This window comes from Falco naumanni, chromosome 7, assembly GCF_017639655.2.
Source record: "Falco naumanni isolate bFalNau1 chromosome 7, bFalNau1.pat, whole genome shotgun sequence".
In the NCBI taxonomy this organism is placed as follows: Eukaryota; Metazoa; Chordata; class Aves; order Falconiformes; family Falconidae; genus Falco; species Falco naumanni.
In genome coordinates this window covers 28,822,966-28,838,216 of record NC_054060.1, presented here as the reverse complement: position 1 = coordinate 28,838,216, position 15,251 = coordinate 28,822,966, and the positions used below count along the sequence as shown (strand labels likewise).

General features: G+C 45.5%; 1 protein-coding gene across 10 annotated transcripts in view; it reads right to left on the bottom strand.

The window, feature by feature from the left end:
* The window catches only part of CEP170B (centrosomal protein 170B), a 60,267-nt gene that overhangs the window by 8,992 nt on the left and 36,024 nt on the right, over nucleotides 1–15,251 (bottom strand). For 6 of the 10 annotated variants that reach the window (XM_040601233.1, XM_040601234.1, XM_040601239.1 and 3 more), the window contains 5 exons: nucleotides 13,687–13,875; nucleotides 13,384–13,492; nucleotides 10,144–11,916; nucleotides 6,656–6,905; nucleotides 4,321–4,480 (listed from right to left, as the gene is read on the bottom strand). In XM_040601233.1, coding sequence (XP_040457167.1) covers nucleotides 4,321–4,480; nucleotides 6,656–6,905; nucleotides 10,144–11,916; nucleotides 13,384–13,492; nucleotides 13,687–13,875 — 2,481 coding nt within the window. The remainder of the gene's footprint in view (nucleotides 1–4,320; nucleotides 4,481–6,655; nucleotides 6,906–10,143; nucleotides 11,917–13,383; nucleotides 13,493–13,686; nucleotides 13,876–15,251) is intronic. The other 4 variants (XM_040601237.1, XM_040601238.1, XM_040601242.1 and 1 more) reach the window with 1 other exon arrangement.

Below are 15,251 nucleotides of genomic sequence, written 5' to 3'. Positions count from 1 at the left end.
AAACAAAGAGATCAATGCTAGTGAGTGACTGTGGCAGCAAGTATCAGAGAACACATGGTTTGGGGTTATTTTGGGTTGACATTCCCAAAAGCAGATTCCCGAGGACCAGCACTCAATGCCCACCCCTGGCATGCACTGAAGCCCACATCCTGGTCACCAACCAGTTCTGCAGAGGCGGTCTCAGGCAGCTCCCCAGTTACTTGGAAACGGACCGTGCCAAGTGAAATCCAGCAGCCCTCCAAGCACAAAGAACGGGCTAAACATACGGCCAGGAGGCTCTTTGGTTGGCAAAGCACACAGCTCTTGCGAGGAAACCATGTGCCATCCAAGGTTCAGGCTCCCCACGCTCTGTGCAATAGCACTTGGGTTATACACACGCAGAAGGTATGAAATATTATGGTACAGGGGCACAAAAGCCAAAAACGCTTAGCTAATAAAGCTTCTCTTCTTTAAGCATCCTTTCATGAAGTGCAGAACCAGTAAGTTAGGCTGCTTACGGCAGTGAAACAGCATCAGGAAGGAATGAGATATTCCTACAGTCCAGCAGTTCTCAGCACAACCAGTTGAAAACACAGTGAGGACAGCACCAGCTCCACCACAACCAGGAGATTTTCATGTGTGACCTGGACTCTTCTCACGCTTTCTGTTCTGTCACGCCCACAAACATTTCCTCTAGTCATACCAATACCAGTATTAAGTTAAACAATAACTTCAGAAACTAAATTGGGCTCTGAAGTTTTTGCTATACGTCATCAACTTTAAAAAAAGACCAACTAAAAGAATTTCACACAGCTAAAATTTGCAAAGTGGCCAGTGATTTGGAATGACCCACCTGACTACACCTGCAGCCGCTGCAATTCTTGACTGCCCAGCTCTGCAGAAAGCTGGATCCTGTAAAACCTACGCACCAACAACCCAAGGCATCCCAAACAACCTGGACCTTCGGTAAACACGATTCATGAAGATTTCACCCTTGCTGAACTCTGGTTTGGTTTGGTTGGTTGAAGAGGTTTTGCTTAATTTGTAGCAGTACTTAACTCAGTATGCCAAGAATTTAGGTTATTATAAACTATACAGTTGAAGATACAAAACCAAACAAAACTACCCCAAACATGCATTGGGGAAACTGAAAACCTCCCTGGCAAACATCCAAGCCAACACTAGTCCTGAAAGGACAGAACATGAAAAATAAGGTTTACACCTAAGGCTCCATCTTAACTTTTAAGAGAACACTGATGACTTTAACCTTTAACCAGGCTTTGTGTCATGGTGCAACGCAGCAGTTAAACACCACACAGCTGCTCACTCACTCCACTCTACTCAGTGGGACAGAAAAGACAATTAGGGAAAAAAGTAAAATTTATTGGTTGAGATAAAGACAGTTTAATAATGTAGAAAAGGAAGGAATGATAATAGTAATAATAGAATTAGAATATACAAAACCAGTGATGCACAATGCAATGGCTCACCACCCACCGACTGATGCCCGGTCAGCCTTCCCCCGAGTTTATACGCTGAGCACGATGCCATACGGTACAGCATGCTCCTCTGGCCAGTTTGGGTCACCTGTCCCAGCTCCGTCTCCTCCCAGCTTCTTGTGCCCCCCAGCCTGCTCGATGCTGGGGTGGGATGAGAAGCTGACAAGTCCTTGACTTAGTGTAAATACTTCTCAGCAACAACTGATACATCAATGTGTTACCAACAGTACTCTCATCCTAAATCTAAACCACAGCACTACACCAGCTGCTAAAATGAAAATTAACTCTATCCCAGCTGAAACGAGGACACTTCATATTTAAAGTAATATAAAAAGCAATTCATTTGAGACTGAGAAATGCTGTCCCACACACTGGTCCAAAGTGAAGTTTCTGGTACGAATTAAACCCTAAAAATGATTCTAGCATCAGCATTTATTCTTCCCCGCTTTATTAGAATAGGCATAAATAGCAGTAGAAAGTCAAGAACTAGCAGAATGGTATACAACACTGCAGGAGCCAGAGCAGTATAAGAAACAGTCACACACAGCAAACAGTTCTTATTCATATACTTCCTTTTATCAGGTGTTTCAATACACTGCTATTACAACTATAGCAGCTATTTCTCATCACTGTCATTTCTTAGAATATTTTATATAAAGATGTTTAATAAACACAAAATTCACAGCGCTTAGCATCACACACACTGATCTTCAGATATTTCCTAGCAACTTCCCTGCATTAAACCAAAAATAATTGTGTTGGCACAGATTCAGCAGTATTTAGACTGAGGGAAGCACGTCTGCCGATTCTAGTCCAGTTCCAAAGATGAGATGCACATTTATTAAACCCGCATTTCTTTTAATTGCTCCCATTCATAACTGGACCCCTAGGATGCACCGTTCAGGATCCCAAGCTATCTAGGATTCAACTCCACATCTCAGCATAGCCAGCAGAAATCCTGCTGATTTAACCTGTTGCTGGTTATCACTAACATAAGGCAGCTTCACTGATGAATGGTGGCATTTTGGGGGTAACTCCAACGCCCCCCAGCACCTGGCCCTGCTGAAATCACAGTGCTATCCAACCTTATTTGGAGTGAGTCTAGTTAAAAGCCTTTACGGCGGTTTCAGCCACCACTGGCTGAACACACCAAGGGTTATCTGTCTTCATGGCTCCTGCCACTGCTTCCTCCTTCACGCCACTGCAAGATTTCAAAAACTGCTCTAGCAGCGGGTACTGCCAGGAGCATTACCTACAGCACAGCCCTACATTTGCTCTCCTGACTATTTTTATACTCCTGAAGGGGCTGACTGGCATGTCCCACCCAGCAGCGCCGCAAAGCCATGTAGCGGAGAAGCCCTCAATTTGGGTCCAAGCAATCCTGGCTTTGTGATCCTGCCATTCAGCATCACAACCACACACTTTGGAGCCCATCATTCTGCACAGAGCAGAAACACCACGTTTCACAGGTGCCTCTTCCTCTACCAGCAGAGGACATAGTCCTCTGTATGACCTGACTTACGGTGGTACCCTTCAGTGGCACTCCACGAAAAGGTAGGTACGCTGCTTTTCTGGCAGGAACAGGAGTACGGGCATTACCAACCCACAGCAAACTTCCATTTGCAAGTCAGAAGTAAGGTAGATACGTCACCTGAACTGCTCGGAAAAGAATAATACAAAAGGCAGTTTTGGGGGTGTGGCGCTCACAAGGAAACAAAGCAACAGAACACTTTATCTCAGAGCCTGATGTTATTGTGAAACATTTGTGCACTGAGGCTTCCAAAGGGCCCCAGGAAAAAAAAACCTTGCTGAGCAGGCTGCAGCTGACCTTGGCTTAACACAGCCACACTCCCTGATCTTCTGGTAATCTCCCTAAATTTTTGTTTTGCACCTTCAGTGATGATCACAGCAGGGTCACAGGGCCTCCAAGTACTCCCTTAGAGGGTGACGGGTTTGGTCCTCAGCTCTGAAGCCTGCTTAGGACAGGCCTGCAACGCTTACAACAGTCAGACAACAGGGGGCCAAAAGGCCCATCTGAACAGCAGACAAGAGCAAGCTGTGTATTTTTTTTAAGCCCACGATGGTGGTAGACAGGAGGGAATTTAGATTTAAACAGCAGCATTTAGCAGCTGAAGCCTCCTGGTGACCTTGCAGCCAAGTCTGAGCTGAGTCCCTGTGCCACAGCACTGGTGAGCCGAATTAAGAAATTACTTCTCTTCTCCCCACTCCAGCGCATACAAACTGTGCTACACAGCCCAGGAGGATGCCACAGCTCCACTGAAGAGCTGGAAGACACTTCCCCAGCTAACTGCTCTCCTTGCTCAACACTCTGGCTGGAGAGCGAGTCCCTGGCCTCGCCCAACGACACAAAGATGGAGGGAAGGGATTCAGGTAAGACCTGCCCAGCATTTCAACAGCCCCGGCAGAAAGCCCAAAGCAGAGATATAAAATACACAGCTGGTACAGAGCATGTAGCCAGAGCACAGGGTCAGTGCCTTGTCTGAACAAGGCGAGAGGCTCTGGCTCCTTGGAACAACAGCACACACCATCCTGTTCCTCAGATGCAAACTTCAGGGACCAAAGTCCAACCAGAGGCCATGAGATCTTTAGGAAATAGGGCTCCCTCTTGGCAAGGCCAGCTTTAGCACAGAGGAGTGCAAAATAAAGAGCACCCTAAACAGTCTGCAGTCAGTCTTGCTGGTGGTGGTTTTTAAGAGGATGGGGAATGAGGATTTTTCAGTGCTGCAGCAACTGGGGATGCTGCCCTGGTCTCCCCCCACAATTGTGCCCCACATACTTACGAGCATTCAAAGGCAGAGATTTCTGTCATTCGGGATCTTACCTCTTCTCTGGCCGATATGGTGGAAGCAGGAGTGTTGGGCACAGAGCTGAGGGAGGTGCTTGGTCCCGTCCCTGATGAACTCTGTGAGTCCCCATCTCCGGCAACATCATGAATCTCTCGGGCAAGTATGGCCACATCCTTCACCAAGGTTTGGCTGAGTCTAAAGCACGGGGCATGCAGCAGAGCCATTAGGACACATGATACAAGCCTCACATTCATAAAATATAAAAAGAGAAGCCATAAAACATTTGTGGGAACTGTAACCTTTGCAGAGGCTAGGGAAAGCAGGATATTTTGGGGTGCCTTGGCAGGGTGCCGAGAAACATTCTGGCTGCACACAAAATAAGTCTCCTCCCCTCCTGAACCGTGCTTTGAAGTAGAGATTTGATAAAAAGCAAGTTCTAGTGACTACATGCTACCAGAAAGTATTGGAGACAATCCACACAGAAGCTTTAGTGTTAATGCTGTCCCACCCATCCACTCTACTTCCTTCAGGGGTTTTTTTGGGTTTGGGTTTTTTTTATTTTTTTGGTAGAACCATTTTTCTTCTTGGGACTTCTTTGTTTTCCCTTAAGAAGCCCATACCATAAAAAACCCATCTTTTTGCTTTGTTACTTAAATAATAAACCCTCAAATTTTCTTTCCTTCTTCCTTGTGTTGTATAGACTGTAAAGCAAAATCTGCCTCCATGTTCTCCAGAAGGGCTGAGGGGTTACCAGGGTAAGCATGGCATACCTTAAGGGATCTGGTTTTCAGAAACCAAGTCTCAAAACCTCAAGTCCCTTGACAGGTGTCCAGTTAACACTTAGCAACTGCAGCACACTGCTCTACTTGCTCTAGATCCCAAAACCAGTTTCTGTCTCTGCATTGTTGCTAGCAGAGCTTAAAAAAAAAGCTCGTTCAGACCAAAAGCAGATGTTGTGGTAATTTTAAAGAAAAGCATCTCAGAAAAGAAACAATCTTACAGCTAACCTGCTTCCTCTGAAAGACACTTTCTTCTTCAAATGAAAAAAACAACCAACGTGATAAAACTGTCAGTTCATCAAAATATTTCCTTGGGAAGAAAACGCATAATTGAACTAATACAAAGCAGTTTGATCTGCCTGCCTAAGATGCTCCCTCTCCCTGCTGGTCTGTATAGCGCTGTCACGGAAGGCAATCCATTATGTGATTCACTTACTGTAAACAAGTGGCATTTTCCCTTTTAACTCTGTCTGACTCCTGTAAACCCCTCCCAGTTAATTTGGGAGCAGCAACGGAAATCAGAACTGCAATTACGAAGCAGACTCCGTGACCGAGCCCTGCAACATGCAGCGCCAGACAAGTCTGACGCAACCTTTTATTTACAGCTGCTGCGAGAAGCGCTCTCCCATGCGAGGAATGCTACGAGGAGGGAAGCCAGCGTCTCCCACATGCACGCTTGGTGCGGCACCAGTAATGCAGCCCAGTTTGAAGGCTGACACGTTTCCAGCAGCCTGATAGCAATGGTTCAGGCAAGAAAAGCCCTTTCGAGATGAGTGTGGCAAGCCATATGGAAAGGCTGACCAAAAGCAGGCAGAAGACAGTTTCCTCAGTCAAAAGTATTTCAAGTATGGCCAGTACAATGGGAGACCAGTATTTCTGGAAAGTTGGCATAACACAGTTGCATATTAGAGATGTCAAACCTCAAATGCCACTGTTTAAAAAAAGAATCTATTTGCTTTACCGCCAAGGTCCTCCGGGCAACCATCAGACCACCAGTAGACACAGTATCCAGGGACACCAAGCTAAGCAACGACTCATTTATATACAGGGCCTAGACGGATCTGGATTCCATTGTACCAAGCAAAGAGGGTTCTGTCCTGCAGCAACTGCCTACTGCTCCCTTGCTGGCTCCAGGCAAAGCAGCTTTGACAGTTCACACACTCGGTCTTTACTAATCCATCTGAGTTCCTCTGCAGAGAATGAGGACAGTTCACACCAGCCGCTCACTCGCTGGCTTCCAGCGGAGAGCAGGTAAGCAGGTCTAACAGTTCCAACTTTTGACAGACTTTGAGCTAAAAGAGGAGACCCATCCACAGCTTGCACAAGAAACTAGGCCATGATACAATACCCTGCACCTTGGCATTTTCCAGAGAGAAGGTACAACCAAGAAGGTACATTCAAGGCGGTAAAACTTCATGAAAACCTTCCAAGTCTGACCTAATCAATAATCAGATATGAAGGAGATGGGGGACACACAAACAACAGGAGAGAGTGCCTCTCCTCCTGCCTCCACACCTGGGTTGGGCTTGAACGCCAGGGAAAACTCAATCCACTTCCAACACGTGAGTCAACACGTAAAGCCCCACCTCACCTGGCTATTTCTGCTATCTCTGCTGTTTGCGCCATGAAGTTGTAGGGGTCAGGGTGGTCATCGAAATCTTCATCCTCATCTGTTTCTCTGCCATTGTGCTTCTGCTTGCTGAGCCCAGAGCCACGCATCCTCGGTGTTTGTGTGGCTGTTGAAGTATGGGAGCGTTTGTGTTTAGGGGAGCTGTGATTTGAGCCATATTCCTCCTCCGAAGTAGAAGTGTAATCTGAACCCTGTGGTCTCCGCCTCGATGCTTATAAAAAATGAATTGGTTTCAGACCAGGGAAAGTAGTAAATAACTACAAAAGCGCAAAAAGGTTAACACAAAACTAGCCCAAGAGCACAAGGAAAGGAGAGTTTCTGTGCAGATTTTAAATTAAACAGCACATTCTGAGAGCTTATTTCAAAGTTGAGCACTTCTGTGGCTCCCATTCACTATGCAAATTTGGAGTAGAAAATTCCAATGGAAAAGCAAAATGACTATGCTAACAACTCCAGTGTAGTAAATTACTACCAGAGACTTGGCTTTCCATGCACAGAAACTCTGTGTGTAAGCAGCACACGTTTCAGACTCCTCATAGCCCCACAGAAGTCCTTTTCTAAAAAGAGCCCAATTTTCAAGCCTGCAGACACCTTTGCAATTAGCTGCGAGTACAAGCAAAAGGAGGGGGTTTGCGAGTGAAGAACAGACTATGGAGCTTAGTGTTATTTGCAAGAGTCCACACCCCCACGTTCACCTCCTGCCTCGCAATTCACCATTGTTGACACTACAAGAAAGAGTGTTCACACAGTCGGGACCAGCTCCAACCCCTGGAGCCAAGTGGAAGCTGCCCACTTATCCCAACTGGTTCTGCAGATCTGTAGACACCCAGGTCCTCCTTGCACGGGATGCATCAAGATGTCCTTATTTGAAAACTGGGCTCCCGGTGTTCGCTGCCTCACTACACTCTCTATGGATACCGCATCATTCCCTTCTGGCCTTCCCTGGAGAATGAAGACCCACCAAACACAGAACCAGCCAAGTTACTTAAAATTTTAACACCTAAAACCTTCAATGTGTTACCAAGATTACTGTAACACTGAAACACTGCAAGCAAATTAAGCATCATAGATCATACAAACAAAAATAACAAATTTGGCATATAAGATGCAGAAACTATAGATAACTACTGTATAGTGGAAAAAGTATTCCTAGACATTGCTATCTCAGCTACAGCTAAGTAAGTATCTTGGCTTAAAATATACACACACAGAGAAAAAAATAAATTTGCTCATATTCCATCAACAGAGATTTATTTTTTTTTTAAACACAGGTTTAGAATCAAGAGGTCACCCTGTTACTGAACAGCAATTTTAAAAAGAAGAGCCTCATTTTTCATCCTTGTATGCAAAGAGAAATCAGAATCGACTCCCTCAGTACCATTCAAGTTACACTGGATAAACAAATCAGGTACACAAAGGAGCAGGGGAAAGAGGCTCTTAGCTTTCAGAATTGGTAACTTGGATTAACTTGGATTATTTCACATACAGTTACTTCAGATGGTGTGACAATCTACTGGCATTTTTTTGTCTCATGGACAGAGAGTTCACTCTGTTCCTCTGTTAGCAAGATTAACTTTCTCCCACCAGGAGAGTTGGAAACTGTTGTGGTTAGCTAAACACTTTAAGAAATCCTTGAATGAATCAGCCACATCTGCCTCCTTACTCCCAAGTCTTGACACTCGGTGCTCTCAAAGGTTGTTGTATCATGCTACAAAATTTCTTGATGGCAAAATGCAGCAAGTCAGTTTATCAGCATTTCACTTTTGTTCCAGGAACAGGGTGCTAGGTGATGATTCACTGTATTTTTAATAGCATTAGTAGAGGAACATGCATCACACACTTGGTACAGCACGATGAAGCATGAAGTACACTAGTATACTTAGAGCTTGTGCAAGGTCCACAATCCTATCAAGGCATTAGAAGGTTAGTATTATAAAAGCAACTATCTCAGAGAAAGGATTAGCATAATCTGCTGCAACTACAGACTAGGAAAGGTATTAGCATGCTGCTACAGAGCTCTAGAAATCAAAAACCAATTCATTTAAAGCAAGAACTGGCCAACACTTATCATTTTTTCTCCAAATGATTTGAAGTCTGTGGTCCAAAGGCAGAGGGAGCACAAAGAGTGCCTCCTGTTCGGAAAAGTCTGACCACGTTATTTTGCTTTAATTTGCTTATTGTTTAACAAGAAGTCAATAATAGCATTATCTCAAAAAAGGCAAGAGAAGAGACTGTATATACTCTTAGCTTATTCACATTCTGATTTACATGCATATTTAAATGTGTAAGAAAAAAATCATTAAAATGAAAGGGAAGCTGGATGCACTAAAACAATTCAAATCAAAAGTAGCAGAAAATAACATTTTTAGCATGCAATAAAAATGAACACTGCAAGAAGGATAATTATTTCAACTGTTTGAAAATATATGAAAAGGACACATCCAGAACCCTAAGACCCCCTCCAAGAACACAGATCTGCTGAAAATAGCATCCCTCTCAACGGACCTGAGGAACCCAGCCAAAGGGTTCTGCCTGTCCCTTTGGCCCCCCGTCATTCCTAAAAAGCTAAGCAGACAGATCGGCTTTGCCACTTCCATGGCAGGTCAAGGACTACGGGCATAGACTGGGACTTGGACAATCCGTGATTACCAGTTAAGACCTTAGAGCTGTCAACTGCATTGTCCCCACCTCTTAATCAAAGGTTGATTTCAATATAATAAATGTTGATATTGCAAGGGTCTGCTGAGTGCACAGCTGTAGGGCAGGAGAGTCCCCAGTCCTCCCTCTCGTAGGAAACACAACTGCGCACCTGCCTTACCTATGGCAAAAGTGAATGAAAATACACAGTAGCGGAAATCTCTTGGAGCAATCAACACGTGCTGTCCAGCTCCACGTCTGCATTTACAGGAAGAACAAACGGACAGCCTTCACAACATAGGGACATCCATTTCTTGTTTTCCTGTTTCAGATGCCTTAAAACCTGCCACCTTGGACAGCAGCTGTCACCAACACCATTATAAGCTCTCTGGGAGCAAACTTTGAATCTTAGAAGTCAAAGTAAAACAGAACAGAATTCCTTGTGGCACTGGAAAGGCACTAAATTCTACATTTTTAACAGAAAAATGGCTAAGATGCTTCTGTCAAATGGCAACGGGTTGTTCAAAGAACAAAGTAATGGGGGTGGGAGGGGGGCAGGAAAAGGGAAAGAAAAATCACTATTTGCAACGTCCTTACTGCCAACACCACACCACTATCTCACTGGGTATGAGAGATGCTCTGCTGTCTCTAAACCCCCAGGAAATCTCAACTTCCATACTGCTCATTAACGCAGACTTTGTACTCACCGATGCAGCACTTGTATTACTGAGATAGCAATCCTTGGCAACCATGCACAGCCTATAGATCAGAAAGATGGGAATAAGAGAGAAACATAAAGCCCAAGCACTTACTGGATGAGGAGGAATACTTGACACTGCTTGAACGGGTCCTGCTGAAAGGCTGCTTTGCAGAGGCAGCGGCTGCTATCTTCCTGGCCGCGGCTCTAACCTCTGAAACACCCGTTTTCCGATAGGACTCCACACTCCGGCCTGAAAACCCCGTCCTCGACTGCGCCGTCTCGGAGTCACTGGGCACCGTAAACGAACCTGCCCGTTTCCTCGGCATGGCGAGGATGTCCAGCCGAGAGAGCTTCTTCGTCTCCGTGGACTGCTTGGTGCCCGGAGCAGTGGCTTCAGAGTTGGAGGCCGTTTTCTCCGTATCGATGCACTCGTTGTCCGAAGCATCTCCCAGCCGGGCACGACGTAGCTTTGAGGCCCTTGTGGGCCGCGGAGTGGATAAACTGTTGGAACGGGTGAGAACTTGCTGGATTTTCTGCACATTTGAGGTTGTTTTGCTGTGGTCCTCCTTGGCGGATTGAGTAAAAGGTTTCCTTCTGGGAACTGGCCGGGTTACCGGGTGCTCGTGGTCAGACACGACTGCGTCGGGGACTGGCAAGTAGGGCAAGCTCGAGCTCTTCTCGTCATCCGTGAAGTCAAGCGACCCTCGGGTCCCAGCACTCCGCTTCATCTGGAAGCGTTTGGTGGTCTCCACACGGTTTGACGCTTCTGGTGCTTGCGTTTTCCGCTTCTCTGTCAGCCTGTCCCGAGCGCTAGGCTGCCCGCACTGGTCCTGGATGGAAGGCGTGGAGGAAGATTTCTCCTTCTGCAAGCTCGCGACCGCTTTGCGTTTTGGGGCATTTGTTGGGACGTTTTTGCCACTCACCAAGCTGACCGTGCTGGCAGTGTCCACATCTGAGTCCCCTGACAAGGAGTCCTCCAACTGACCAGCAGTTTCTGAGGGCTCCAGCTGTTGGCTTTGACCAAGTAATTTGGCTTCCAGCGCTGCCAAGGCAGTTTCAGTGTCTTTAAGGAGAAGATGAGTCTCCTGACCAAAGTCCATACGAGTTGACCGAACAGCCTCTAAATCTTTAAGCAGAGGGTGACTTGAAATATGCGGGAGTTTATTTTGAGGAACACCACTGCTTGATTTATCTTTGGTAAAACTTTCCTGTCTAACAAAAGATGATGCTTCCTTTCCCGCCATGTTTTCCTGATCTTGAGGAAGACTCTGATGAAGGGAAATAACGACTTTTCCAGCTGCATTTATGTAAGCGCTAACATCTTTGACCGGTGGCTTTCCAGGAATTGGTGTGCCAGCAGACTTGAAGGAAAACTCCTGATCCTTGCCATCTTTGTCTGCTCGAGCATGGGACATGCTCAGAGAGAGCTTGGAGGGAATCCCCGCATCGTTGCTGTCATCACCAATGTAGAATGAAGTAGAAACTGGCTCGCTCACAGCTCTCGTGTTTGAGACTCGGGAGGCTCCTGGCTGCCGGCTCTCTGATCTTGTGTCTTCCCCCATCTGCTCTAGCATTTTATTGTTCTCTTTAAATTTCTTGCCTTTTTCCATGCTGAAGCCATCATCAGATCTGCTGGCATCGCTGAGGCTATCTGGATCCAAGTCTTCCTGGATGAAGAGGCGGCTGCTGGGATCACCATAGGCTTCCACACAGTGATCCTTCACGATGGTTCTCTTGGTAACCTCAGAATAGGACTCTTGGCAAACCAGGACCGTGGGTGTGGGGCTGTCCGATTTGTCACTTGGTGGGAGCTGGGGAAGAAGTCGCCTTGTTCTCGAGGGTGCAGCGTTTTCTGGCTCCCCAGGTTTTGGGGCTACACTGCTTTCTGCAGAGAGTGAAGTGGACAAGAATCAACTGTTGTACAACTATACCACTTATTTATTTATTTAGGAAAAGGTTGATCCTGCAAAGTGCAAGTCTACAAGAGCACTCACAAGGAACGTGCTTAGAACTAAGCTTTTATGTAATATGAACATCAACAGGGCCTGGCTGGTGCTCACTCCCTCAGGTTTATCAAAACAGGCACTACACTTAATTCCTTTGCTGAATCAGTGCTCAACACCTTCCTTCCCTCTCTCAAGGTAGGGACTTCCATTCTCCCATAATATTCCTCTCAGCACAAGCACATACCTTAGGGGCTAAAAGCATTGCTGGCATCTATCTACAATAAATCAGGGCACAGGAATGAGACGAAAAGTCAATAAACCACTGCAGCAATTCAGTGTTTTAAAGTGCAATTCTACACAACATAACCCATTTGACTAAACAGATAGTCTTTTTCACAGGTCAAGTTCTCATGCAATCATATCCCACAGCAAAGTCTCAGGAGAAAGACCCTATAACAGTTAAGAGGCTCTGAATCAGAGCTCACCACCTCAGCGTGGGTGGACTTATCAGTATGGACACACTTCATAGAAAGTGCACCCTTATTTCTCCCATGCTGCTGACAAGGACTTCGTATCTGATACTGCTTTTAAATACCAAGATAACTAATTATTTGATGACAGTAATATTTCAAACACTCCAGGAGTCAGGTTCTCACACAGTGTGAAAACTGACAGTAAAACTCGGAAACCTTAAAGGTTTCTTCTAATCTTTACTGAAGCTATCCACAGCTGTTGATGGCAAGAAGGTAATGACAAATATTTCCAACCAAAAAGGTTGAAAACAAAAAGGTTGAAAATGTTTACAAAAGCCAACAAAGTGCTCTTCTCCCTTTCTCACATACCAACAGGACCATGGGGTCTGTAAGCTGTCTTCCCAGTTACAAGGAGAGCCTGATGTTCTCCCACTTCCCTTCTCCCCTCCATACCCAGTTCTCTGTGCTGACCTCCACACTTCAAACCCGCCATCTGACAGCAAACCCCAGAACAGCCTAAAATTCTCAGCACAGCCAGACACGGGAGACGCACGCAAAAAAAGCACGAGTCAGCCATGAAGTCCAAGTTGCAAAGGGCTTTCATCTGGCATCATAAGGCAGTCTAAAGAATCACTGCTCAGGGCTACTGAATACCCAAGGCTCTTAAAATCTTCCTCCTTCCCAGGTGCCCTTCAGCCATGTCAAACTTAACATTTAAGAACTTTTTGGATGACTCTGAAATGCAAACCAGAGGCTCCCTCCATCTCCACTCCACTGGGAACAATTCACTCTGTCTTTCCCATCCTCAAATGCATTAGCTAAAACAGAAAATAAGCCACAGCCAGATGCACAGAAGCCTTTAATTTCTGCCTTTCATATCATCCTGGCTTAGATTCAGACACCTTCAAACAGTAATGTCAGGATGAGACTTACCTGCACCTCCATCACCCTGCACAGAGACAGATCCAGAGTCAGAGTAACTGTCCGCAAGGCTCGCCCACCTGGACACCCACTTCTGACTCCCTTGAGATGCTGCAGACATCTACAACAAGGTGGGGAAGGTGGTGTCAGAAAGAGGGTTTGTAAACCAATTCCTAGCCACAAAATCTCTCCTTTCACACATACATCACTCGGTCTCCTCAAAATGGAAATCAATCTACACATCACATTTCCATCCAGACAGAAAACCCATCTACACCTCTACAATCCCAGCAAATCCACCTGGACTGGCCATACCTGTGCATCTGCCTGAGACCCACTCACAGCTTTTGAGGCAAGTGCCTGGAGCAAAGGTGACTTCTGACTAGTGCCATTTTCACTGATTAGATGCTGATGAGAACCAGAGTCATCTTTTTCACCTTTAATTATTGGTCTAAAGGCTGAAGAGATTCTGGAAAATTCGGGTGACTCAAGAACACCAAAAACCTGAAAAGGTATTTGCATGGGAAAGATTAAACCCCAAGAAAATAGGAAAATATTAACCCAAAAATCCAAATCCACAAAGCACTAGTCACACACAAATTATGATCCCAAAAGGCCAGAAACACTTGTCAATGCTTCCTTACTATGTAAATAATTTTCTACTGTACTCCACAATAGCAGCTTTAAATACACTTATTCATAGAATCCCACTCATAACCACCTTTCCTCCCTTCTTCATTATTTCAGTATGTTGCCTTTAACAGTAGTAACTTTCACTGAAAAGGAGTCCCTTTTCAGCCCTGAGAAATTCAGGATGAGGTCACGAAAGCTATTTACCAGCTCATTCATGGAGAATTAGAAACAAAACGGGTAAGCTCCATCTCCAGGAACTTTCATAGACTGTAGCAGAGAGTGGGCTGAGTAAAGCAGCCTTGCACGTGAGAACCCGGGAACGGATGCACCTCCGATAGGTGAGTGTTTGAGTTAGTTGGCCAGATTCTCTCTGAAGATTAACAGGCTTTCCTAGGAGGGTGACCAAGATCCATGCCTCAGAACAGGTTGTTTCTCTTCCCTGACTACAAGTAGTTCAGAGAAAGATGCTGCTGTGGAGGGTGCCTAGGCTCGGAAGAGATAGCCATAAAGTTCTCCACTCTCACTTTTATTTAAAAAAATGCGTGTGCAACGGTGGAATAAAAAGTAAAGTCACCTCAAAACCTCAGCAAGTCCAGAATTCGGATCATCTTTCTTCCTGGACAGAAACACTGAGGTCCAGTTATTACTTATTTCCTGAGTGTCAGGATCTGCACTGCACCAAGCCTACGGCAGAACCAGGAGCAGAACTTGGCCAGCTTGCCTGCCGGAGTCACACAGCTGCCAAGACTACTCCCCAGAAATAATTGCGTCTCTGTGGCATTTTTATTCCTATTTCCCCACCGGAACAATTAACCATCTAACGTCAGGACTAGGACCTTGCTGTGGCTTAAACATCCTGCCCTGAAAGCTTCCGATCGCGTTTCAAACAAAGATGTAAGGAAAAAATGTAATAAACAAGAGAGGGAAGCTAGATCCAGGCTCACAGAACGCTGTATACAAAGCTCTACGGCCAGGTTCAATTAAGGCTTCCTTTGAACCTCACCGTTCTCCTGCCTACAATTCACTAAATCTTCATAGCAGCTTGCCAGTTTTGTTTTTATAATAGACCGCAGATGAAAGTTAAACCTGAAAATCAGCCAACCTTTGGTTTGCCCTGTGGTTGCTTAGTTGGGTGGATTTTTTTTAGCCTCTCCCTCATCTCTGGGGTTTTGTTTTCAGGCTATCAGTCACTTTGCAAAATCCAAACAAGTATAGATCCAGCTAGGATTGCCTCTGCCCTAGACCAC